This window comes from Arvicanthis niloticus, chromosome 1 (genome assembly GCF_011762505.2).
Source record: "Arvicanthis niloticus isolate mArvNil1 chromosome 1, mArvNil1.pat.X, whole genome shotgun sequence".
NCBI lineage: Eukaryota > Metazoa > Chordata > Mammalia > Rodentia > Muridae > Arvicanthis > Arvicanthis niloticus.
This window is the reverse complement of record NC_047658.1, coordinates 153,261,506-153,286,174: the sequence shown is the minus strand read 5'-3', so window position 1 is coordinate 153,286,174 and position 24,669 is coordinate 153,261,506. Positions and strand designations below refer to the sequence as shown.

General features: G+C 48.6%; 1 protein-coding gene across 2 annotated transcripts in view; it reads right to left on the bottom strand.

Moving 5' to 3' along the window:
* Window positions 1-778: 778 nt before the first annotated feature.
* The window catches only part of Cnnm2 (cyclin and CBS domain divalent metal cation transport mediator 2), a 127,814-nt gene continuing 103,923 nt past the window's right edge, over window positions 779-24,669 (bottom strand). The window contains exons 5-8 of one of the 2 annotated variants that reach the window (XM_034500569.2): window positions 16,801-16,894; window positions 13,498-13,563; window positions 6,826-7,010; window positions 779-6,235 (exon numbers count right to left, since the gene is read on the bottom strand). In XM_034500569.2, coding sequence (XP_034356460.1) covers window positions 6,026-6,235; window positions 6,826-7,010; window positions 13,498-13,563; window positions 16,801-16,894 — 555 coding nt within the window. In that variant the 3' untranslated portion in view covers window positions 779-6,025. The remainder of the gene's footprint in view (window positions 6,236-6,825; window positions 7,011-13,497; window positions 13,564-16,800; window positions 16,895-24,669) is intronic. The other variant, XM_034500577.2, reaches the window with a different exon arrangement.

The following is a 24,669-nucleotide window of genomic DNA, read 5'->3' as shown; positions in this document are numbered from 1 at the left end:
ATCAGACAGATGGGTTTTAGTCAGTCTTGTCAATATGCCACTGAAATGGTCCCACACAGGACAAGTATTAGGTAAAACAGATGTCATGGTCAAATGCAATAGGGACTCTTGAGCCACTAGAAGCTTGATTCTCAGAGTGTGGGCTTGTTTGGAACGTAAAGGATTTCAGAAAGGGGCATTCAGTCAGTTGATTCACCAAGCACCTTGAGACTCGGCCAGAAGATGTTGTGGGTCTTGTCACCCAGGTGAAAGCAGAAGATGAGGGTCATGCTCAATTACTGAAGAACATCTAATACGACTCTCATACCTGTGGCCCTGTGTCACTTGAGGGTGACTCACCCATGAACCGACTTTACTCACTGGTTTCGAGGACCTAAATCACCAATTTTCATCTTCAAGAGCCAACTGAGAAGAAGCCTGTACAAAGAAGCCTTTGTTACTGCCAAGGAAAACCTAGTTTTTCCATCTGTCTAGCTGCTGTGTGTCACTAGGCAGGTCCAGTGGATACTTGTACTTTTTTCTAGGGAGGAGCTGGTGAGGGCAAACCTCATTCCTTGGAGAACATCCCCAGAATCAGCTGTACCACGCTGTGATACGGAGGCACTCAGCTTGCATTTCTGTGAACATGAGACTTTGCAGTGTCTGTCCAAAGGAGGTGCCCTGATGTGATCCAGCCAAGCTCTCCCACCAGTGAAGCCATGTCATCCGGCAGGGGACCAAGGCTGAAGGAAACAAAATGGTTGGTGTTACACAGAGGAAAGAGGGAACACACAGCTGCTAAAAGGGTGAACAGAAAATCATTTATCTAAATAGAATAGAAATAAACAAAACCTTTTAAAAACAATCACAAGATTTACAAGTAAATTGGTACAAATAAATAGGTATTGTAAATCTACAACATTTGAATTATAAACGCGGCTGTTATGACAGCTTGTGAAGTTTGTGCATGTGACCTGTGTTTAGCTTTCCGTTGATGCCACTGCTCAAATGCATGATGAAGTGTACCCATGATACAGTGGGTACGGCAGCAGAGGGTGGAAGTCAGACAAAGCAGGGCTTGCTTTAGGCCCAAGGAAATGTAGGTAACTGGGTCATAACACCAGGAAGAGGCATATTCAGAACCTAGATGGGCAGCTTCCATTGCAGATAGACTCTGCACTGCAAGGCAAGCAGTAGAGGCCATCATTTGGGGACCGGGAAGGTGATCTGGCTTGGGTGTGGATGAGGAAGGAGGCTCTGGTCTCATGCTACTACTGCATAGGGAAGAGACCAACCACCAAAAGCCCCCTTGTGCAGTAACTCATGGAGACGTGAGAAGAGGCTCTGCCTCCTCCGCCTCCCAAACACTGCCCATCAGGAATGGTTGGGATAAGGCAATGAAAGAAGCTGGTGTAAGAGCAGCAATATGGTTTTTTTTTTCCTTTTAAACAAAAAATACCACCACCCTCTCACCCAATAAGGGACAACAGAACCCTAGGCTCAATGGATGAGGGGCTTCAAAACAGTGTCTTAGTCACAGATGATATGCTAACAGTAGAGACATATGTACATAATAAATAATATAAAATAAAGCATATACATTTGTGGATTTAAAGGACTGCAAAACAAGAAAAGTCAATATGTTGAGACTTCACAGTAGACCTGACATGGGTAGTAGTGAATCAGAAGCTAGGCGGGGGCTTTCTAGGGAATGAGTCCTCATTTCCCTTGGTTCTAGAGGTCGGAGACCCTAGCTGTTTGTATGTAAGAAACCCAAGTGTCTGAGCAGGCACTCAGATCTGTCAGGCCCTTTTGATAACTCTCTTTAGGGCGACTCTGGAAGAATCCAGCCCCAGAAGTAAGTCTGAGTGGATCAGATGTGAGCAACAGAACACGCAGTGCCCTTCCAAGTGCAGCTAGGCAGTACCCGATCCGTTGTCATCTGAGAACACTGGCCCACACCTCTCCTGCCTTCTAGCTGTAGACAGACAAACTCCTAGAACCCGACTCTTGCCATTTTGATATTGCTTCAAGTACTGACTGTCTGGCATTCCCCATCAAAAAGCATTTCAAACAACTGCAGTTGAGATGTCTCAATGGCTCTGGTATAAAAAGGCTGCGTGAGCTATGTCAGCCACAGGGAACTAAGAAACAAAGGTCTCCAGACTTTAGCTGCTGTGTATGGATTGCTCCCTCTGCCTGACTGTGGTGGCCATGGGGATGCAGGACAAGTGGGGACTCTCCAGAAGGAAAACCAGTAAGTTAGCATTGATTCCAGGAGGAGGGTGCACAGGTGCCAGAGGAAGGTTTGCTCATCCCAGGCCCAAGATGAGTAACAACAGCTCAGCCTCGGAGACTGCTCGTCCTTCAACCAGAAGCAAACGAACCTCAACACGATCGTGTTTCCCACCACCTGCTCAAACACAGAAGTAAATGGCCCTGAGGTATTCCAGTCCACTGAGTGGGTTCCTCACTGATAAGTTTGTGTGGGAAAAACTTCCAAATACCCCCACAATCACTTCCATATTCACCTCAAAATTCCTAATTCTGGGCTAGCCTACAACTTACCCAGTTGTCCTTGTTGGACAGAAGCACCACAAGCCTATGGCCCAGAATGGAAGCAAACATAGCCCAGAAAGCCTGGTCCCTCAGAGGAAGGGCACACTGGTACCTAAGTAGCTAAACAGCCGTCAGCCCTTCACAGGAAAAGTAGACAGGAGTCATGCCAAGCCCCGGGGTTGGACTGCATGGTGTCTGATGAAGCCAACCTTCTCAGCTTGTTCCAGGGGACAAGGTGTGTACATTGCACCAGTCCAGAGAGTTAACCTGCTTGGGTTCATCCCTGGGAGACCTCATCCCCTGGGTCCGGGCACAGTGACTGTGGCAGCCTTCAGAGAAGGACAGAGGTGCTTATGTATGTTTTCACTAGCCAGGACAGTCACCCAGCACCTACTTGGTTTTGCTCCTTAACCCCAAATAACTTGCAGGCTGAAGTTCATGGTCCCTGCGTAACTCAAAATCCTGTTGCTCCATTTTCTAATGTGTCTGGAGCTGCCATGTTTTCCTAGATTTGGAAAAGCTGTTCCTTCAGCTGTATAGAACTGGGGATGACAAGGTGACTTTTCACAGTTAGTGTTCCGTATCAGTGTGAAGTTCTGCACTGAACACCTGCACACGTTTCTTACAATAACATGAGAAAGTGGTTTGTGGCTCAGCTCCCTTCACGTGAGGTCAACTATGCCCACAGAGAGTATGAAACAAGCGGCACCTTCAAATCAGGAACCAAAGTTTAAGCTAGTTGACTAGCACCCCAATACTCATGTATGAATGTCAGGATTCTGTTTTCCTAAGACTATTAGAGTTTAGACTTGCCTTATGGACAAAGGGTAGTCAATGAAAGGCCCTCATTAACAGTGACAGTGTCCCAGCAATGTCTGCACATATGGCATCCAGTTCTAGGTGCTGTCCTGCCCTCTGGCTGGCAGCAGAGGAACAGGGGCAGGCCCATAGCAACCAAAACTCACGAGGCCTGAGTCTGCTTTGCCTGACTCCTCCCCTCCATGTTTGCACATGCAGCAGCCCAGGAGGGATTACGGACCAGAGCTACAAGGAAGGAGCCCCTGTATGTGGGCACTCCACTACTTGCCAGTCTCTCTTGGCTGGGAAGCCCATGGGGTGAGGCCAGAGATAGTATGTGCCATTCCTAGCCAAGATCCACTCAGAGGGGCAAACGAGCCAGTGTTTCCTTCAGTTGTCTCAGGAGTCAGCTTGGGAGGGGGAGACTTGGAAACTTGAGGGCAGCTCAAACTATGGCCAGGCCACCTTTGTGTACTTGGGGGACGAGGAAAGAGGAACAATTCTGAGTTCCTGGTTATTATAGAAGTAACTAGTCAAAGGTAATTAGTTCATTAATGGGAAATGAACACGAAGCTGGCAGGCCACAGCCTCGATCTTTGAGGACCCCATTCCTTGGCTTCTTTGTTGGAGAACTCTACCGTTAGTTGCCATAGCGGCTGTGACTGATGCTGTCACAGCTCTCTAGAGTCACGAATCTCCAGGATCCGTGAACCGTAAAGAGAGGCTCCTTCCAGCAGCAAGGCTGTCTGTGGCAGCTGTGCACCACGCCTGAGAGGCTGACAGAGAACACTTTAACACCAGAGAGCCTTGGCTGGGCTCCTGGCTCCTCAGGCCGCAGGGTGGGGGCCGTAGAAGCTTGGTGGTGAGCGGCCCTGCCCTGGCCACACCCAGGGAGCTCACAGCTGCACACATTATGCTCCTTATTAAACTGATGTTTTTCACCTAGATGTATTTGAAAAGGAGATACTCACAGTGTGGGTTCCCCATGGTGCGAACTTCATCCCAAGGTGTCAGTAGCAGGCCACTCAGCTCCTTTAAAGGCCACTCTCAATGACCCTCCACTAAGTGTGCCAGCCTTTCTCAACACACACACACACACACACACACACACACACACACACAAATGAGTTTTCAGTCATCAGCTATTCATCAAGAGATCAACCCAACATGTTACCCTCCTAGAGTCCAACCTGGGGTTACCTCCTACCTGAAGGAGGAGGCTGGCTCGGAGCCTGAGGATTCCCTGTGCAGGAAGCCCAGGCACATGAAGGCTCTCTTCTCCAGCAGTGACCTGGGTAATGAGAAGCCCACTGAATACTGGCCAGGAGTTCATTCAGTGTATGAGCACTGCCAGCGAATGTACGTAAGGAACCACTCACGCCACCCGAGCAGAGCCCGCCTGCCGTTGTGAATTTCACAACACATGGTAAATTTGGTATTAAAGTAAGACGGAGACACACACAAAATGGTCACAACACACATTTGGTTTCTGAATCCATTCGGGGTCAAACTGGCTCTGGCTGTATGGGTGGCTCTCTGGCGTTGGCCACATCTGAAGCAGGAGACACCTTTGAGCAGGGCCACTGCCACTTCTGAGCCCCACAGCCCCGGGACAACATGGGAGGGGCACTTGGCTCTATGGAAGGAAGGGTATTCCATTAAACACATGTGTATAGAGATGTCTACGTACCCTGCCCACCTCCCACCCCACCCTTGCCCCATTCAGCTAATACACAAACCCCAGCAGGACCCCATAGCCACCACCACACCACCACACCACCACATGGTCATTAAGAAGCCCCATGGAAGCTTTCCGTTTGGCACCTGTAGCAGCAGCTTGGGTTAGCAAGAGTGAGGGGTGGGAAGGTGGGGGTGGAGGGTTAGCAGATGTCCCAGACCACCCGAGGTTACAGGGATGGGGGATGAAGTCATCACCTCCTGCCAATGATAAACCATAGGTTTAAAATTCATTAACATTCATTTTGGTGATAAAAATTCCTTAGGCTGGGAGAGATCACATTCCCAAGCAAATGTTAACCCTTCCTGGGGGAAAGGGGTGTGGTCAGACATCATATTTTCAAAAGGACACTACGTGCAGAGAGGGCACCTGCAGCTTCTGCCGACACCCACAGGGACGACAGATTGGCACGTTCTGCAGTGACATGATTTTTCTTCATTCATCCGTCAAGTTCGACAGCGACACCCACCGGGCACGGAGGAAAGGTATCCCTCCTGGGGACAGCCAAGGAAGGCCGCTAAAGGGGCAAGTCCATCCTGTTAGGGTCACATTGTGGGGCTACAGCAGAGTTAGCTCAGGAAGACCAACCTCAAACTCTGCAAAAGACACTTAAAAACAAAAACATGATCTCTTGGAAAAAAAATAAATGCAACAATTTTTAAATTCATGCAAATTGAGGGATGAAAGAAACGGTAAAAGGTTCTGAAAAAATAAACATGATTCTATTTGGGCAGGAGAAGTCTGTCTCCGAATTCTTGAAAGCCATGCCCCAGCTGTGGTGTCACGTGTCCAGTTTCCATCCCTCCCCAAGCCGTCCTCTGCGGCTTCCAGGGAAAGGGGCAAAGTCTTTGGTCTCAAGGCTGTAGGACGCAGCATGGCAGACAAGCTCACACTAGTGGAAGTCATGGTCAGACTGAGTTCAGGAGGGCCGGACAAGGGGGCCCGAGGGGCCTAGATGGCGCCTTCACTGTGCAGGCTGTGGTTGGCCTTGTTGTGTGACACACAGTTCTGTTCATTGAGCAAGTTGGCTGTCTCGTCTGGCAAGCCGTCCTGCAGCTCCGTAAGAGTCAATTCAATTTTAGTGTTTTCACTGTCTGAAGACTGAGGCGTTTTGTCCATCCGGGACGCCATCAAGGCATTTTGGTATTGCTGTCTGGAGATCTGGGGCCAGAAGAGGACACAGAAAACAAACCGAGAGAACTTATTTTTAGGTTCTCTTGTCTCTTAACACTGTATCACACACTGAATACCCCCAAAAGGCCCAGAGAAAACCATCCTTGAGTAGAAACTGAGCCACTCTGTGAAGTTCAAGTTGATCCCAGAGATCCAGCCAGTTCCTACCACTGGAACCGTTTCTACATCTTGCCTCTTACATTCAGAGACAAGAAAAATGGAGACCAGCTTCCATCAGCTAAAGCCGAGTGGGTCTCCGAAAGATGTCTAATTCAGGCTAAGGAAAGACTCTGTGTCCAGGGCAGAGGCAACCTCAGTGCTTTCCAGGCCAAGCAGAGAGTCACCAGCCCCGGGCTTCAAGAGAACTGAGAACGGCTCTGTCAGAGCCTCATCCTGTTCAGGTTCCCTGCCATGGCCACGTTTGCTCTGGGTGCTCTTGGGATGGAACCGAGGTCAGTGTGCTTCTTAACCTGTGCTGGGCTAGGAAGAGGGAGGTGGGACGTTTTGACAGCAAAGACGAAGCTGTCAGGGAAGTGGCTATACCTGCCAGATTCAGCCACGTGGCCCTCCCCACTCACCTTGACGAACTGTAGGTCAGAGAGGGCTCGGACTGAGTAATCAGGGATGTAGACTTGAAGGAATGAAGAACTGAGCTGGTTGTTGCTGCTCCCCAGGGTTGGTGTCATAGCGTCAATCCGGTCGCTTCGACTGAGAGAGTCTGAGTGATTCAGGCCACAGGGTCGAGGAGGTGACTTATTTTCACCTATAAAAGGGAGAAAAACTAGTCTTTAAAACACTGTAGGTATGGCCACTGGAGAACACTTGCTCTAAATGAAAACCACGCAAGCACCCATGTGTCTCTCCTGCAGCTCAGCTGTGACAGACCAGGGTATAAAGGCCAACACTCTGTAGCTGGGAGTACTCAGATAGGGCTGGTAAGAGCCCAGTACACAGATGCTACCCGATACTAACAAGGACCATAAAAGGCTCTTCATTGTCTTTACAGGAGCCAAAGGAAATGATCACGGTTCCTCTGTCTCCTCTGCCTCTTAGCCATCAGCCAGCTCAAGTTTGCCATCATGCTAGGGGACAAGAAACCCTTGAGAGGCCTGCCTCAGTGTCTTGGTGACACAGGTTTCTGTAGTGAGATCCTTGGATTGGAGCAATGGTTCAGAAAGATTGAAGGGAGAAGGACAGAAGAATCCACGTGTTCTCCCTGTCAAAGAACATTCCTCATGGCTTTTAAAAATCTGTGTGGCTCTTTGCCTGCAGTGCATGTATTACATCTAGTGCCCACGGAGTACAGAAGAGGGGGCTGGAATCCCTGGAACTGGAGTTTTTAGCTGCTGTACGGCACTAAGAATTGAACCTGGATCCCTCTGGAAAAGTTCTCTGAACTGAAGAGCCATCTCTCCAGTCCCACATTCCTTGTAGCTTTAACGATGAATAGTGTTAAAGATAAAATACCACTTGGGTGTGGTGGCACACTCCCATTGATCCCAGCACTTGGGAGGCAGAGGTATGTGGATCTCTGAGTTCAAGGCCAGCCTGGTCTACAGAGGGAGTTCCAGGCCAGCCAGGGCTACACAGAGAAACCCTGTCTCAAAAAACCAAACCAACCAACCAACCAACCAACCAAATACTAAATAAAGCCCATGTCCTCACTAGGGAAGCCTCTTCATCCCACTGTTTCAGCCATCTGCACACATTAGATGGGTTCTGAACTGCAGAATGCCATAGGAATAGAGGGGACCCATGCTCCCATCTCACAAAGCTCCTAACAGGTGCCCTCAGAAAAGAGCCAGCCCGTGGCAGGTCCTGCCATCCAACATCAAAGTCTCTGTGGCCACAGTCTACCTCCTACTTCAAACAACAGGCTTGTGCAGAGCCACTAAGCAACTTGAAACTAGCCCGAAGAACCTGCAGTACTGTGTCCCCAGAACTTTCCTCCTGTCACAGTGGTACTAAGACCCTTGGCTCCACCTGCCACAGCATGTCTAACTGGGAACTCTTCTTAGGACTCCCAGGCCACACCTTCCTCTTCCAGCAGCTCTGTCAGCTCATAGTGCTGGCTTCCCACAAGTCAGCGCCCGACTCAACAGTGCCCCCTACTGTTCCTGCCACCTGTCACTTTGAACCGGTGAGCTAACTCTGCTCAGTTTCAGAGCCCTTTTGTTGTGGATGGGCCTGGTGCAGTTTGTGTTTTGATGCTAATTCCGATCTCCAGAGAGGGTCTGTGGAGAAAGAGTGAGTCACATACTCAGGTGACTTCTTGTGAACCAATCCCCTAATGAATAAAGGAGCCAATCACTGGGAGAGTAGGAGGGACTTCCAGGTTGGAAGAGAGGAAGAGGAGGGGGAGGTCCTTTTGCACTGGGGATAGTGTGAGGACAAGATGTAGTTACTAGTGTCTCCTAGCCACTGGAAGATTTAGATTTAATTAGGCTTACAAGATTAGGATTTTAGTTGTTGCGCCCAACGATTGAGTTACCGTCTTCATTGTTTCTGAACTAAGTTTGTGTTGTGTTTTCCTTCACAAGGTGGCTTGTCTGGGTTCAACAGAGAAAGGCAAAGTGGGTTTGCCTGATGTGCACCACAAAGGCCACGGGGGATTTGAAGCACAGGGCTGGTGTGGTAGTGACCTGCCAGTGGGAACTTAGTGAAGTGGCCGGCCAGACCGCCGGGGCAGAGAGTAGCATGGAAAAATGCCACTCTTTAGTATTTCCTGCAACATCCTTTCTGTAAACTGCACAGTGGTACCCAGCTCATGGAAGACATAGCGCTGGGCTATATCACAGCCAGTGAGGGCCGGATGGATCAGGCCTCTCCACAATGACATCACCTATGATGACAAACCTTTCTCTTTTTGTTTGTTTGTTTTTTCTTTTTCCTTTTTTTTGTTTTTTTGTTTTTTTGTTTGTTTGTTTGTTTTTTGTTTTTTGTTTTTTGTTTTTTCGAGACAGGGTTTCTCTGTGTAGCCCTGGCTGTCCTGGAACTCACTCTGTAGACCAGGCTGGCCTCGAACTCAGAAATCCGCCTGTCTCTGCCTCCCAAGTGCTGGGATTAAAGGCGTGTGCCACCACCGCCCGGCCAGACCTTTCTTTTTATCTGTGGCTGTACCTCTACATTTCAGCCACAAGTCATATGTTTCCACACATATTTTTGTTTAATATATTTAATATTTTTTCTGAAAGGACTTTATGCTTTTGTAGGTCTACAAACAAAACTTCCAATGTAAAGAACAAGATATCCTTACTAAAATATAGTCTAAAAGTCAAACCAACATATTATTTTAGACATATATTATGAAAATAAAATTAAAAGTTGAGGGCTTTGTTTAGTTATATGAAGACATTTTGAAAATGTCACTAAGAAAGAGTAGTCAATATAAAGCTATCTTTTCTATGAAATATGTATGTATGTGTTTGTTGCTGTTGAGATAAGGTCTCTCACTATGTAGCCCTGACTGTCCTGGAATTTACTATGTAGACCAGGCTGGCCTGAAACTCACTATGTAGACCAGGCTAACCTGGATCTCATAGAGATCCACCTACCTATTTCTCTCTCTTGAATGCTGTCCACATAGATTTTTAAAACAGTGTTTACTTCTATGGTTTCAAGGTATTAAAGGCAAGGCACCAGGCAGGCTCACTGCTTCTTGGCTAGACCCCCAGGTGGAGGTCAGAGCCTGGATTCTTCTGGACTCCCAGTTAGTGAAGACTGCTTTCTGGTTGGTTGGTTAGTTGGACCCGTGTGTTTGTGCATGCATGTGTGCATGAGCGCATATGTGTGTGTGTGTATGTGTGCATGTGCTGGACCCCTTGTTTTGCCTGTCTTCAGCCACAGTCTGGAGAAGCCATTCATTACCCATACTCCTACAGAGTTGTGGGCCTGGTATGACTGGCTGAGAGCACAGCTTGTGGCTTTAATATACTGCTTGGCATCTCGAGGGCAATACTAAAACCTTAACTCCAAATAAAAAAAGAGCAGGCTTACAGCACGTGGCCAGTGACACTAGCTAAGCCTCCTCGACAGGAAAGCAGCAAACCTTGAGTCAGATTCACACTCAACGTTTGCTCACAAAAAGTAGCCAAAAAAGTTTAATTATTTTTAAAGTTAATATAAAATTATTGTAAAAAGGGTGGAGACTTTGACCCTTGTGAAAGTGCAGAACAATCTGTAGTGGGCCAGAGAGATGTCACCACAGAGAGATGTCACCACAGAGAGATGATGTCACCACAGAGAGATGATGTCACCACAGAGAGATGATGTCACCACAGAGAGATGATGTCACCACAGAGAGATGATGTCACCACAGAGAGATGACGTCACCACTTTTCTGTGCTTGTTTGCTACTCTCCAATGACAGCTGTGTGTTTTTTCAAGAAGCCACTGGAAATTTCTCTCCAGGTGGCACTTCTCCGATGTAATCAGGGACCTGGGCTCTTCTCACTATTCTAAGCCTTCGAAGAATGGCATCTGAAGGACATGCAGTGTTCAATCACAAGTGTGACTAAAACCAGCAGGCAAAACCAGTGGGCAGCTCTTGCTCCCCACTCAGCAAGAGCATGCTTGTCTTCGGGATGTACTTCATTTTGGTCCTGGCCTCTTGCTGAAAGCACTGGGCCCTGCTGTGACTTGACAGCGACAGCACTGGGTTTGACTTAATCCACAGCTGCTTCCCATTCTAGGAATTTCTCGAAGCCTCTACAGTGTTACCTACGCTGGGCCCCCAGGAACAGAGCCTCCTAATGCAACTTCCAAAACACAGCATCTGAGTTCTGACAGTTGACACTTGTGTACTTTGGGTGGCCACAGTACACAATGGTCAGTCACATCCTTTATCCCAAATCCTTGAGATAAAGAACTAAACTTCTAACTGTAAATTGGTCCAAATGCACCACAAGCCACAAACTCTGTTCGGCAGCCCTGAAGACTCACCTGCAGTGAGGCCCAGACCCACGGAGTAGAGGCGGGGGCAAGCGGCTCCCCTCAAGTGTGAGTTCATGTTTTGCTATCAAATTTATATGTCAAGGTTTTATGACAGTAATAAAGATGAGATGTCAGTTTTAGCTGGGCTTGGTGGCACCCAACCATAATCCAAGCACTTGGGAGGCAGAGACTGGAAGATACTGAGTTCAAGGTCATCTTCAGATATATAGCAATTTCAAGTTTGAGGCCAGCCTGGGCTACAAGAGACTTCATCTCAAAAATAAGAAAACAAAATCAAAACCTTTTGAGCTGGTGCCCCCTTTAATCCCAGCACTCAGGAGGCAGAGGCAGGTGGATTTCTGTGAGGTGCGATCTGCTGGTCTACACAGTGAGTTCCAGGACAGCCAGGGCTAAGACCTTACCTCAAAAACCAAACAGACAAACAACCCCTCTCAGTATTGGTTTACTCTGATTTTCTGGCTTTTTGTTTCAGTTTGTTTTATCTATCCTACCTAGGAATTTTTTTTTTTTTTTTTTTTTTTTTTTTTTTTGACTGCAGACTAGCAGGCAAAATAATGAACCGGCCCCCTTTGCAACCATAGGCACCTTCTGGAAGGGGCTGGATATTGTTACTGAAATGCCAGCCGGCCTGGGGGCCAGGACCTTCGAGGCAGGCCGGCCTAACTATTCCTGCCCAGAGGGAGCAGGCACACTGAAGAGGCCTCCAAGTCTCCCGAGAGGGTAAAATGCAGATAACGTAATGGGCTTTGACTCACCAACTTCAGTGTCCCTGCAACTCTGTAAACAAACAGCAAACAGGAGAAACAACAGAAGAAAGATATCAATGCGTGGATGCACGTGTGTGTTCTGTTCATTGGCCTGAGTCAAGTGGCTCTGTGTCCATCTTATGCCCACACATGAAGAGCGTGTGTGTGTGTGTGTGTGTGCGCGTGCGTGTGGAGGCCAGAGGTCAACCTTGAGTGTTCCTCAGGAGCTGTCCACTTTGTTTGGACAGTGTCACTCCCTGCAACCTGCAGCCCACTGATTTGGCTCTGGCTGCTCCGTGAGACAAGGGTTCCTGCTGTTTCCACCTCCCCAGGCTTGGCTTTGGGGAGCTGGATACCGACCGGGTCTTCTTCCTCTAGCAGCCAAGCATTTCAGCAACTGAACCATCTCTGAAGCCCTGTGTTAGGGTTTGAAGTCAGGGTTTTACGCTGTAGCCATTCTGGCCTCAGATTCACTATGTAGCCCAAGCTGGTCTTGAACACGTGACGATCTGCATATTTAAGCCTTCTACACACAGAGAAGAGAGGTAGGGGCCAGCACACCTGGCTGACAGCAGAGCTATGGAGACTTTAATTAATTTCCGTCCAATATAAGCACTGGCTCCTCCAAGTCCCATGCTTTGGAGCTTGAATGAGTCGGAGTGTGTGTAAATTGCATCAGTCAGATTAAAAATACAGACTGTATGGGGAAAGGCAAGACAGGAAAGCTGCATCACCCAACACAGATGTCTGACAATCCACCTATCTTTGAGACAGGATCTCCCTATATTACTATGTATTAACTCTCAACTCTCCTGCCTCAGATTCTGTGTGCTGGGAAACAGGTGTACACTACAGCAAGCTCGAGTAAGGCTAAGCGATTTAATTAAAGAAAGATTAAACATATCCTTTGTAGTGGCCGGGCGTGTTAGGCATGCCATGCTCTCCTGCAGGGAGGTAAGCAGCTGCTGGTTAAAAATGCACACAGCACTGATTCCAAAACAAAGGTAAGACCCCAGAGCAGCAGGGCCATCTGCCTGAGGAGGGCAGAGATTCACAGCCAGTCCACAGGGGGAAAGAACCCCCAAATCAGGGTGAGTGTGGGCTTTTTCTCATTTGCCAAGAAAAGTTTCGTGCTCTCCCGAGATTTTGTCCAATGGATTCTTTGGGAAATTAAAGCAGTCTAGACTTGGGTTCTGAATCCCTTGGGCCTCTGCAAACTCCACATCCCATAATATGCTGAAGATGGAGTAAGACTCTGGGCATCCCCCCTGTGAGGCGGGATGAGCAGTAGGCACAAGCCAGTCACCACAGAGACTTTCCCTATTCCTGGTCACCACGGGTCCGGGCCCAGAGTTCCTTTCCAGCCCTCTGTGGCTTGTTTTCCTGGACAGTGCCATCTTAGGCAGCAGTCAAGAGTTTTAGGGCTGACAGGAAACTTGGACAAGCGCTGTGGAAACACAGTGTGCAGCCCTGGTGGCCAGGCCTCCCCAGGGTCAAGACAGGCAATTGATCAATGGATCGGGTTATGAGACAGGAAGCATGCAGCGTTACCTGGAGAGCCCGCAGCTAACACCTCTGTCCTGCTGACAACAAAGGTGCGAGACAGGGACAAAGGAACTGGAAAATGGAGAAAAATAGGGTGAGACCGCATCGAAAGGCAGAAACAGATCTTCCCATCCAAGGGACTGGAGTGGACACTGTCTCACTAGCATGAGCGTTCCACCCAGAAGTACCAAAGCCCGTGTGCTGTTACAGAAAAGGAAGGGACACGGATGACTTTCCCAGGACAGTGTGCCATTGGGAAGAACCTCATCCTTGTGCTCTTTTCTGGAAAGTTCTTAAACCCCCAACATCCAATTGAGGTCCACAGCTCCAAAACAGGCTGTTCTCAATGTCTGAGTCACAATTAGCCACATAAGACTGGAGCCTCAGCTGGTAGGGGCTCTAAGAATAGGCCCACGTGCACTGCAACGCTTACTCTCTACGCAGCCTAGCAAGCCCCTGATTACCCAACTCACTGGTATTATTGGTTTCATAATTCTGGCTTGATATTTTGAGTTGCTTGGGATGACTGCAGATTTCAAAACAGGCAAATGTGTAGCATGCCGTGCTCAGACTGCCTGAGAATGGCAGACAAAGGTTAGGCTCAGCTCTGCTCACTCTGATGGGAGACTAGTCCCACCACAGGGAAAACCCCAAGGGCAGGCCATGAGGGACAGGGCATGCCTTTCCACATGCCCCAAGGACTATGGACTTTATTTTACTATTTAGTTTCAAGACAAGGTCTCAACATAGCCTGGCTGGCCTGGAACTTGCTATGTAGGCCATGCTGGCCTTAACCTTATAGCAGTCTTCTGCCTGCCTCCCTAGTGGACAGCTGACTTTCCATTTACTTGTGTATGCGCATGTCCCGTAGCACATGTGGGGAACAGAGGGCAAGGTGTGCGAGTCTGTTCTCTCTCCAAAGTGTGCACCTTACTGATTACACTCAAGTCACCAGGCTTGGTGGCAAGCACCTTTCCCCGATGACACCATTTCCTCTTGAACAGACACAGGCAGGTTTTAATGTGCTGTACTGATGGTTCATCCCAGTGAACACACAGATCCCCAGACCTGACTCAGCTTTTGAATGATGGAAGCTCCCTGATGAAGAGTCAGCTTTGCTGTCTTTTGTTGTTGTTGGTTTTTGGTTGGTTTGAAAGGTTTCTTGTGGTCTAGGGTTAACCTCAAACTCACTGCATAGCTCAGGCTATCCTTAAACCCCTGGTCCTCCCACCTCCTTCCCCAGGGCTGGAACTAGTGGTGTGGCCATCACCCCCAGCTTTCCGCTGTCTTTTTCTGAGTGGGATTTTCCTTACACTATGGTTCAATATGAGCTAGGCTAGTGTTTGGCTCTAAATAACTAGTGATCAGCCGAAACGTGCCGTTCTCATTTGTTTTCGGAGCCCCCTTAACGATGGGCTCTGTTAACCGGAGCTAATCTGAGGCACAAAGTCCCAGGACAGTCATAGTGATGACACCTTCCTGTGACATAATATTTCTTCTTGTGATTCTGCTCTTTTTATCTATTTTTTTGACTCTTGAGACAAGGTCTTGCGTAGACCTGGCTGGCTTAGAGTTCAGAGTAGACTACGCCAATCCTGAACTTGTAGCAATTCACCTGCCTCTACCTTATATTTTAAGGGTCACAATGCACTGTATACACAAGTACCCCATTTTGTTCTGGTTACTGTGGGACACTAAGGGCCTTTTCTCAATGTTATACAACCTGCATCCTGGGCTGTGACCCAGGTCTTTCCGTGCCTATGAAGGTCCCCCCTCCAGTGTCACCAAGCAGTGGAGATGAAGAGCACTTTCAAGTTCACAACAGAGACCTTCTAGGAGGGATAAAGCAGGCCCATGTGCACACTTAGGGACAATGTCCCTCAGGACAGCAAAACCTGCACAAGAGAGTGAGGAATTTTGACAGCTCATTGGCTTTCTAATGCTTACGTCCTTATGCCCGTCACACTGCTGGGTGGGACAGTAGAGGAAGGCAAATGTGACAAAGACAAACTTGCCAGAAGGTCCCCATCACTGTTAAAGTTTTCAGTTTGACAACCTTCTTTTAAGATGGACTATGGTTAGATTTGGGCTTTGTGACGGTTTCCTTGTACAGAATGGCCTTTTGTATTTTGGCCACCAGGTGGCACCACAGCACCTCTGTTTACCTGCCTGACCTACTCCTGGCCAGTGAAGGCAAGCAATGGTGCCTTGAGATCCAGAGGGTCTGGGAGCAAAGTTGGGTGCCGACACCCCTGCAGGCACCTCAGAATCTCAGAGAACTTGCTCAATCCCCGTGGCATAACCACCACCACCACAAGCAGCCAGCTCTCTGGACAAACTGTCGTAGCAACCTCCCTCATCCTCAGGAAGACGCAACGGAAAATCCCCAGAAGAGCTGCTCTGCACGCCTCAGACTTTTGGAGTAAAGACCAGGTGACACTTCCCAAGATAGGCAGGAGTGTAACAGACACAAGGCTTCTGGAAGCACTAAACTTCTAGAAAGTTCTAAAGTGAACTAGAAACTCAGCAGACCCCAGTGCACACACTCACCAGAAGACATGCGGCTTTCACAGGTGCCCCTCACAGGACATAGCCTGTGGGTCTAAGGGTCAGCTTCCCTTGGGTTTACAATCGCCATGGAAACACACTTCTGCTATGTCTCTGAGAGTACTTTCAGGGAGGTGTATGGAAGACACACTCTTGAGTGTGGGGACACCACCCACAGGCTGGGGTCTTGAACTGATTTAAAGAAGAGTGCACTGAGCAGCAGCTGCCACCCCTTCCTGTGACCCCAGCATCCCCAGCTGCCTCACTCCCCTGTCACCGTAGCCTAAGGTGGGTTTAATGCATTGCTCAGTGATCAGATGAGGGACCAGCAAGCACACAGCAGGGATGGGAAGGAAGCACAGACAACCATGGCAGCACAAGCTGGGGAAGAGGGAGACAAACCCCTTTTAACCCACCACCACATCCTGTGTCCATACAAAGTTCAAGAAGGGAGGGGAGACCTCTGGGGACAGTGATCTAGAGGAGAAAGATGTCCTCTTTGTCTCTGTCTCTGTGTCTCTGTCTCTGTCTGTCTCTCTCTCTCTTTCTCTCTCTCCCTTAATATTCTGTCTCTCCTGGTATGCACAGTTGTGTTCGCTGTGTGTGGAGACTTATAAAGGTGTATAACCAAGATGGGCACAGCTTCTGTCTCTAAGATACATGTCAATGAGAACTGAACCATGCTGTGTGCCAAGGAAACTGAGGGAGAAGGGCTGTGTCTTCCTGAGGCAGAGTCCTGTGCTAAGAGGCGGGAACACTCACCTGGAGAGGCTGTGAGGGCCATCACACCATAGTATGAGAAAGCGCTTGCTTCAAACTTCATGCCTTCCTTCCCAGCTTCCACCTCCACCTTCCCCTGTGGGAGAAAAGGGAGAGGCATCAGCTGACTGCATAGAAAGCTAGTCCTTCCCTCTCCTCTAAGCCCACTGTCCCAACACCTTGCCCAGCTCCCAGAGTGGCCCCTTCCATCAGAACAAACTCCTCTGATCAGCTGCTCTTCTCCTGGCTCTAGCCTGCCTGAGACCATTCTTCCTCCGTCGTCACCTCCTCCATGTCGGCAGCCATGAGCATTCATCAGCTTCAGAGTAGGTTTTCAGCAGCCTGGTCTGGGCTACTAAAATATTTCCCAGCAAAGGGTCACTCCCCCAGACTGCCTCCCCCAGAACATCCTGTGCAAGGGGCAAACCAGCAAGCTACTACTTTGCTAAAAAGGAACCATTAAACCAGGCACGGTGGCACACTGCTGTAATCTCAGGACTTGGGAAGCAGAGACAGGAAGATCAGAAACCTATGACCAGCCAGCCTCTATGAGACTATCAAAAGAGAGGCCAGGAGAGAGGGGGCGGGGAGAGAAGGCAGGTTGGCAGGCATGCAGGCTAACACCACACCACACTCTAAATTCACTAATGTTCACAGCGTTAAGAGGCAGACACAGCTGATGACCCCCCCCCTTCCAAGTAGGGAAAGAGGAGCCAGGAAAGGCCAGTGATCCAAGAGCAGCTCTCAACACCTGCTACCCCGGGAACATGAACTACCTGATTACCTCCCTAGAGTGCACTAAACTCTGGCTTAGTGAAGACCCTCCTTTTGCACGGCACGCCAGCAGAAAACCATCCTGCCTTTTTTTAGGCACAGGAAATACTAGCCAGACAAAGAACTTGCAATACATATCCATTTTGTATGTGTGGTGCTTGCAGCTCTAACCCTGCCCCAATGCCCTTCAGGCAAATGCTCTACCACTCCGCTGCACCCCAGCACCTGACCCTGGAATAGTAAAGCAACCTGCAAAGGGGCAGGAGCTAAAGCTTCGCAGCCATGCAGCCACGCGGCCACTTGGCCACGCAGCCACACAGCCATGCAGCCATGCAGCCATGGAGCTTCGAGGCCAGGCCCCACCGGAGGAGCCCAAGCCCCGGGGAGCTATATTCCAGTGTGTGAGAGGCAACACAGGAAACTGGTGGCACAGGGCTTCACATGGACGTGTCAAGAAGAAGAGATAAGAACTTGGGGGTATGGCCAGGCATGGAAGCACACACCTACAGGCCTAGTACCCACAAGGCAGAGGTAGGAAGACCGCTAACAGCTCAATGCCAGTCTGATCTACATAACAGAGTTCCAGGCCAACCTGGGCTACAGAGTGAGACCCTATCTAAAAAAACACCCTCAAAACTGGAGGCCAAGAAGAAGGCTCAGTTGATAAATGCCTGCCAACCAAGCACAAGGACTCACGTTTGGATCTCCAGCACCATGTGAGAGACATGTGCCCATCACATCTGAAACCCTAGTGCTTGGCAGGGAAGGATACAGGTGGATCTTTAGAGCTCACTGGCCAGTCATTTTAGACAATCGATGACTCAAAAGATATGGAGGAAGGCAATAATAAAAACTTCTGGCCACCACAGGCACCAGCATGCATGTGCCTGCGCATGTGCACATGGTCAAGTACAAGAAAATAAAAAGATTGTAAGAAGTTTGAGAGAGACCCATTTATTTCCTGTTCTGGCACGAGGACATTCTTTCTAGAGAAGTTTATGGATGGGCAGGATTAAGGAAGGTCTAACCCAGGCTGACGGCAGACAGGCTTCCAGGCCTGCACAGACAGTCAAGCGCACAGAGCTCCTGGGACAAGAGCAGCTTCTGCAGAGGGCAGCAGACCAGGCTAGTATGGCTGTGCTGAGAAAAGCCACAGGGGAGGAAGGACATAATTTGGTGACGTTGTCAGGGAGGGAAATGAGAGGGAGACAGAGGAAGCCATTCTGACAGAAGTGTGGGCTTGAGTGACAGAACGATGGGAAACCAGAAGGCTGAGAAATGAGGACAATTTCCAGTCAGGACCAGATCTTCCAGAGGGCCCAGTGGCTGAGAAGGAAGAAGGTTCACAACAATCTGAGCTGGGGCTGGAGATGCAGAGGAGATGGGAAGGGTGGAGAGAGACAAAGACCAGCCTGCCGTCTATGACTGATGGGATGAGGAAAGCCAGGGACCAAAAGGAGGCTGACGGAAAAGTCTCACCAAGGGAACCAGGTGAGGGAGGGTGTCCTGGCACAGGTGCAGTTGGCAGTGACAGCCACCACAGGCATGTGATGGGAGCATAAAGATTCTGACAGGGAGCTGCTGGGCCAGCAGGAGCGCCTCCACTCAGAAGTCAGACAGAAAGAGGACCAGCATCAGGAGGAGCAGCTGAAGGAAGGCCTCCCAGAACCTGAGGTACCTTTTAAAGTTGGTGTGGAAACAAAGTATAGAGAATAGGGTGCTGGGCACAGGGCTTGCCAGGGAGGGTTCTTTGAGGGACGGGCCCTCAAAGAGAGAAAGAGAGGCAAGTGAGCAGAGATAGCGTTTACAAAAGGAAAAGGTGGAAGTGCTTGGTGGCAGAGGTGCCATAACACTCTCATCCTGAAGAGCCTTGGTGGGCATAGGACCAATACACGCCACTTTTAGAGATGGCTGCTGCACGCCTCTCTACTGAACTGTGCAGAGCCAATCCACACACAGGTCACAGTGATCAGCTTCAACTCAGATCGTTGCATCTGCATTGCTTTCACAGACCACACCGTCTGTGTGTTCCAGGTCTCTGCATGTGGGTGTGAGTTCCTACTTTGTGATCAGCCATTCCAACCAAAAGGGCAGAAGTCTCCCAGCAGGAGCCAGCCTCTCAGGAAGGAGGCAGATGGATAACCTGACAGGACTCTGCTGTGCTGGGAGCCTCACCCAGTAACCTCAAAAACACAGCATCCTAAAGACTGGTCCCAACTCCCATGCCCAGGCACTCTGGGTTTATCAGTATGAGGCAGGACGATAAAGAGCTCCGTAGGTAACTCGGGAAGATTTGAGGCTTGCAGTCTCATTTCTGGCTGTTTGTGAACAATGGCTGCAGATCTGGAAACTGAATTTTGGTCTCAGACTTCCTCAGAAGCACAGGGGCCTGGCCTGCTGATTAATGAAAGATGGCTAGAGAGAGATTCTATACCCACACCTGAGACCACAGCCATCCCTTAAGTCCTCCAGGGCAGGCACCACGCAAGGGAGGAACGTCGACCTATGCCCTTCTTGGATGCCAAGGAGTCTTAACTGTCAGTGCACCGCGGACACACTAGGCGACTGCTCCCACGTGTTTGGGTTCCCTGAACTGGCAGTAGATAAGAGCCACCAGGTTTTTATTTCATTATCTACTGTTGCCGTCATTGCAGAAAAGACCACATATTTTAACGGGTCCTCCAATGTAGATAATATAGTCTCACAATAAGAGACATGAACTGGAACTGAGCGTGAAAAGCTCCATGGAAACGTCCTGACGCCATTCCTCTCTCCTCTCTTTCCCCCAGCCAACAGTCACAACAGCTCGGACTCAGGAGCCACTTCCAAAGTTATAGCAGCTTATAGGGGACAGCAGGAAGTGGGAGGAGGCTGAAGGGGATTGAGTATGATTAAAACACAGCACACACACTGAAATTCCTCACAAACAAGCACACACACACACACACACACACACACACACACACACAGGGAAAGGTGGCTTGGCAGGATCATGATGGAGGGAGAGAAATGACTCCTGCAGGTTGTCTTCTGACCTACACACACACACACACACACACACACACACACACACACACACACACGACGTAACACATGAGAATAAAATCCCAGAAGACAGCCATACAGTAAGTTCAGCAGTTTGGAGCACCTGTAGTTTGCAGAGGACACAGCTTTAGATCCCAGCACTACAAGGCAGCTCAGAGTCCTCTCTAACTCCAGTTCCAGGGCATCTGATTCCCTCTTCTGACCTCCAAGGACACCACACACACACACACACACACACACACACACAGTGCAGTACACACTCATACATGCAGGCACAACACTCATACACACAAAATTAAAAAAACAAATCTAAAAAAAAGTGCTCCAATCTTAACAGATTAAAGGACCCCACAGCCCCAGCACTGGCTAATTCTCTGTTTGCTAGAGTTTAAAGCTGCCTGGGCCTCTCTCCACAGAGAGAAGCTTTTCTGACAGGCAGGTTCTGGGACATCAGGAACATCTGTTCATTTGAGTGTCAGTAGTTTCAAATAAGCTCCCTGGGGTGAGATTAGGGCCATCCCTACAGGGAATGGCTTAGAATCAAGTAGCTGCCCCCCCCCCCCTACAACTTTTCCATATCGGAAAGGGTCTACATTATTGATTTTATTTTTGAAATATACATCTACTCTATAAATTTCTTTTATTGGATATTTTCTTTATTTACATTTCAAATGTTATCCCTTTTTCAGGTCTCCCCTCCAGAAACCCCCTATCCCATCCCCCCTCCCCTGCCTCTATGAGGGTGCTCCCCCGCCACTCCTGCCTTCCCACCCTGGCATTCCCCTACACTGGGGCATTGAACCCCCACAGGACCATAAAAATCAGAACAGGATGTGATGGACTGCAGGCTTTTTCAGAGGAGCTAGGATGGTTTGTAAACGGACAGGTTGGGAAGAAGATCTACCTGGATATGCTGCCATGTCACTATAATCAGGAGGTAGAGACCGGAAGATCATAAGTTCAAGGCCAGCTAGGCTACAGAGCAAGGCCCTGTCTAAAATGACTTCTTAACAAGTTTTTAAGAGGCTTTGGAAGGAGGTGTAATACTGGAGCACGGGTGGCTTCCTAAGTAAGAACTCAGTCACAGAATCTCCGCTTCCTCCACATGAAGTAATAGCTGCCTTCTTTCTTCTAACTGCCTAATGTGCTAGTCAGCTCCCACCTCTGGCTTCACAGTCAGATGTGATGCTATCCGGGTCAGTATGGCCCAATAACCCACGTAGTAGATAATCTTGTGGTTACTGTGGCCGCTTTAATCTTGGGCTGGGTGTTTCCTGTGCTCACTGCAGTCACAAAACCACCACTGGGGCTCACTATCAGAGAGAAGACAGCAGGCTGGTAGCTCAGTTGGTAAGGTGCTGGCATATTCAGAGGCCAGAATCTGCATAAAGCCAGGCAGTGCCTGTAAGCCAGCACTTTGGAGGCACAGGGGGTTACAATGATATTCAACCATACTGCATGCTCAAGCAATGGCTGTGTGAGACCTCCTGAAAGATAAAAAGGGGAAAATGGAAAGGAAGCCGGGGCAAGTGGGTGCCAAGAGCACAAACATGGGGTGTCTCCCGGCCATGCCATTCAGAGACGCCTGTCTGTGCCTTGTGTGACTGTGGCAGTTGCATGCTTTCTAGTCATGGCTTTCTAGCTGGTAGCTATACATGGGAGCCTGGGATTCTGCACGTTCACTGCATAAATGGATACTTGAAAAATGGTGGCCAAATATTAATGTATACATATGTTCAATCATCTGGTTGCCTATAACTATACTGGCATACCAAGTGGTATAACTCAAATTGTAGTAGCTAAGCTGGATTGTACCAACTGGGAGCGTCTGACAAGATCCTGGGTGATTCAGGTGCATGTCAGGGTTGGAGAAACCCTGAGCAGAAGAGAATAGGAGAGAAAGAGAGAGAGAGAGAGAGAGAGAGAGAGAGAGAGAGAGAGAGAGAGAGAGAAATCACAGTCACAGAGACAGCTCAGGCACGTCCCCTGCAGGTCAAATAATGGCAGCATGCACCAAAAGCACATTTGGAGTTGTTCAAATGCAGCCAAAGATCGGGGAGGTTAGAATTCAATACTAATCTGAGAAGGGAATAAAACCCATTTTAGAGCAAACATGCCTTTTAAATCCATATCAGAAGCTTCACAAAGTATGATGGACAGTTGAAGAAGAGGAAGAAAGGGGAGCTAATCTGCACAGGAAATGAGCAAGAGTAATTCCAGGGAAAGTTCCTGTCCACTAAAGCCCTGGCAAAGGTATGGCCCGGGCTTTCTGTTTACCGTGCTGGGGAGAGTAGTGGCTTATGTGGATATTTAGATATGTTACTTCTTGGAGGACCAATAAGACTCTCCTATACGTATCCACCGTATGAATGACAGTGATCTAGTCCAGCTGGCCTTTTGGTAAGAAAAAAAACATGTCTAGCAGTTATAGTTACTGTGCATACAAGTGAGAGAGGACACACCTAACCCTCGAGAGACTTGGAGGCCTCAGGGAGTGGGGAGGTCTGGCGGGGTGGGGTGGGGTGGACTGGGGACATCCTCTTGAAGACAGTGTTGGGGGACAAGGGGGAGAGGAGGAATGGGATGAGGAGCTGTCGGAGGGCAGACCAGGAGGGGGATAACAAATAAAAATTTAATAATAATAATAATAATAATAATAATAATAATAATAATAATAAAGAGGCAGGCTCTCGCATCACATCGCTCAGGCTGGCCTCGAAGCAGTGCTAAGGACCAAACCCAGGGCTTCAAGGGCTTCAGTCACGAAGGCAAGAGCTCTCCCGATGGGGTGTATCTGCAGTTACTACCACATACTATCTTATTCCTAATTTCATCATGATCTACCTAGTTTTATGAGACTTCCTTTTTTATATTTACCATACACTACATTATGATACAGTTAACTCACCCATTCTTTATGAATCACATATAAACTGTGGTAATTCACATCTGTAGTCCCAGTACTTAAGCGGTAAAGGCAGGAGGATCAGGAGTTCAAGGTCATCCTTCACCCAAGTCTGAGGTCAACCTGACAATACATGATACCCTGCCTCAGAAAAACAAAACTAACCCTCCCCAAAGAGTATTCTCTGGCTTCTGTGTTTGACTATCTCTAACTCTGAATTTTATCTTATTGGTTATGTAATTTAAAATTATTGTCCAGTTGTTCTTGGTATGCTGGTGGAAAAACATTGCCATCACATTATGTGCTGTGGGGCCACAGCAGGTAAAGCACCTGCCACAACACCAGAGGGCTCTGGTTGGATTCTGGAACCAACTTGGTAGAAGAGAACAGACTCCCAGGGTTGACCTCTGACCTCCACATGCTCACCACGGCACATGAAGATGTGCATGTAGTTGTGCATGCAGCCGTGTGCTAGAGGACAACCTTAGGTGGTGGCATTCTTTAAGCTATGTCCTTCCTAATTTTTTTTAGATGAGGTCTTTCATTGGCCTAGGGCTCACAGATTAGGCTAAGTTGTTTGTCCAAGGAGCCCGGGAGCCCACCTGCGTGCACCACCCCAGTGCTGGGATTACACACGACCACTGTGCGCTCAGCTCTTCCCGTGGTTTCTGGGCAAGAATGCAGATGAGGCAAGCACTTTTCCAACTGAGCTATTCCCCTGCCGCATTTCTACTTTCAGATACATGTTTCCGGAAAACACACTGAGTCACATACAGATTTTGTTGTGGTTTATCGGGCTTTTATTATCTCATTTATTAAAATACATTAACATATTTTAAAAGACTACTTTAAAAAACTTGAAGATTTATTTTTATTCGTTAGTTTATATTTTGTTATATAAATGACAAAATAGTCTTTTAATCAGGTTCACTTAGATTATTACTTTGAGAAGTTGAACTTCATCTAATATAGGATTCAAACTAAAAACTGTAAATGATTGTAAATGATGAACAGAGAGACAGGTTGGGTGCCGAGTCCTTGCCAAGCACGCACAAAACCTGGGGTTGGCTACCAGCACCATGTAACCTGCATGCAGTGGTATGTGCTTACAATCCAGGTCTGGGCTGAGATGTTCTGGAGGTTGAGCA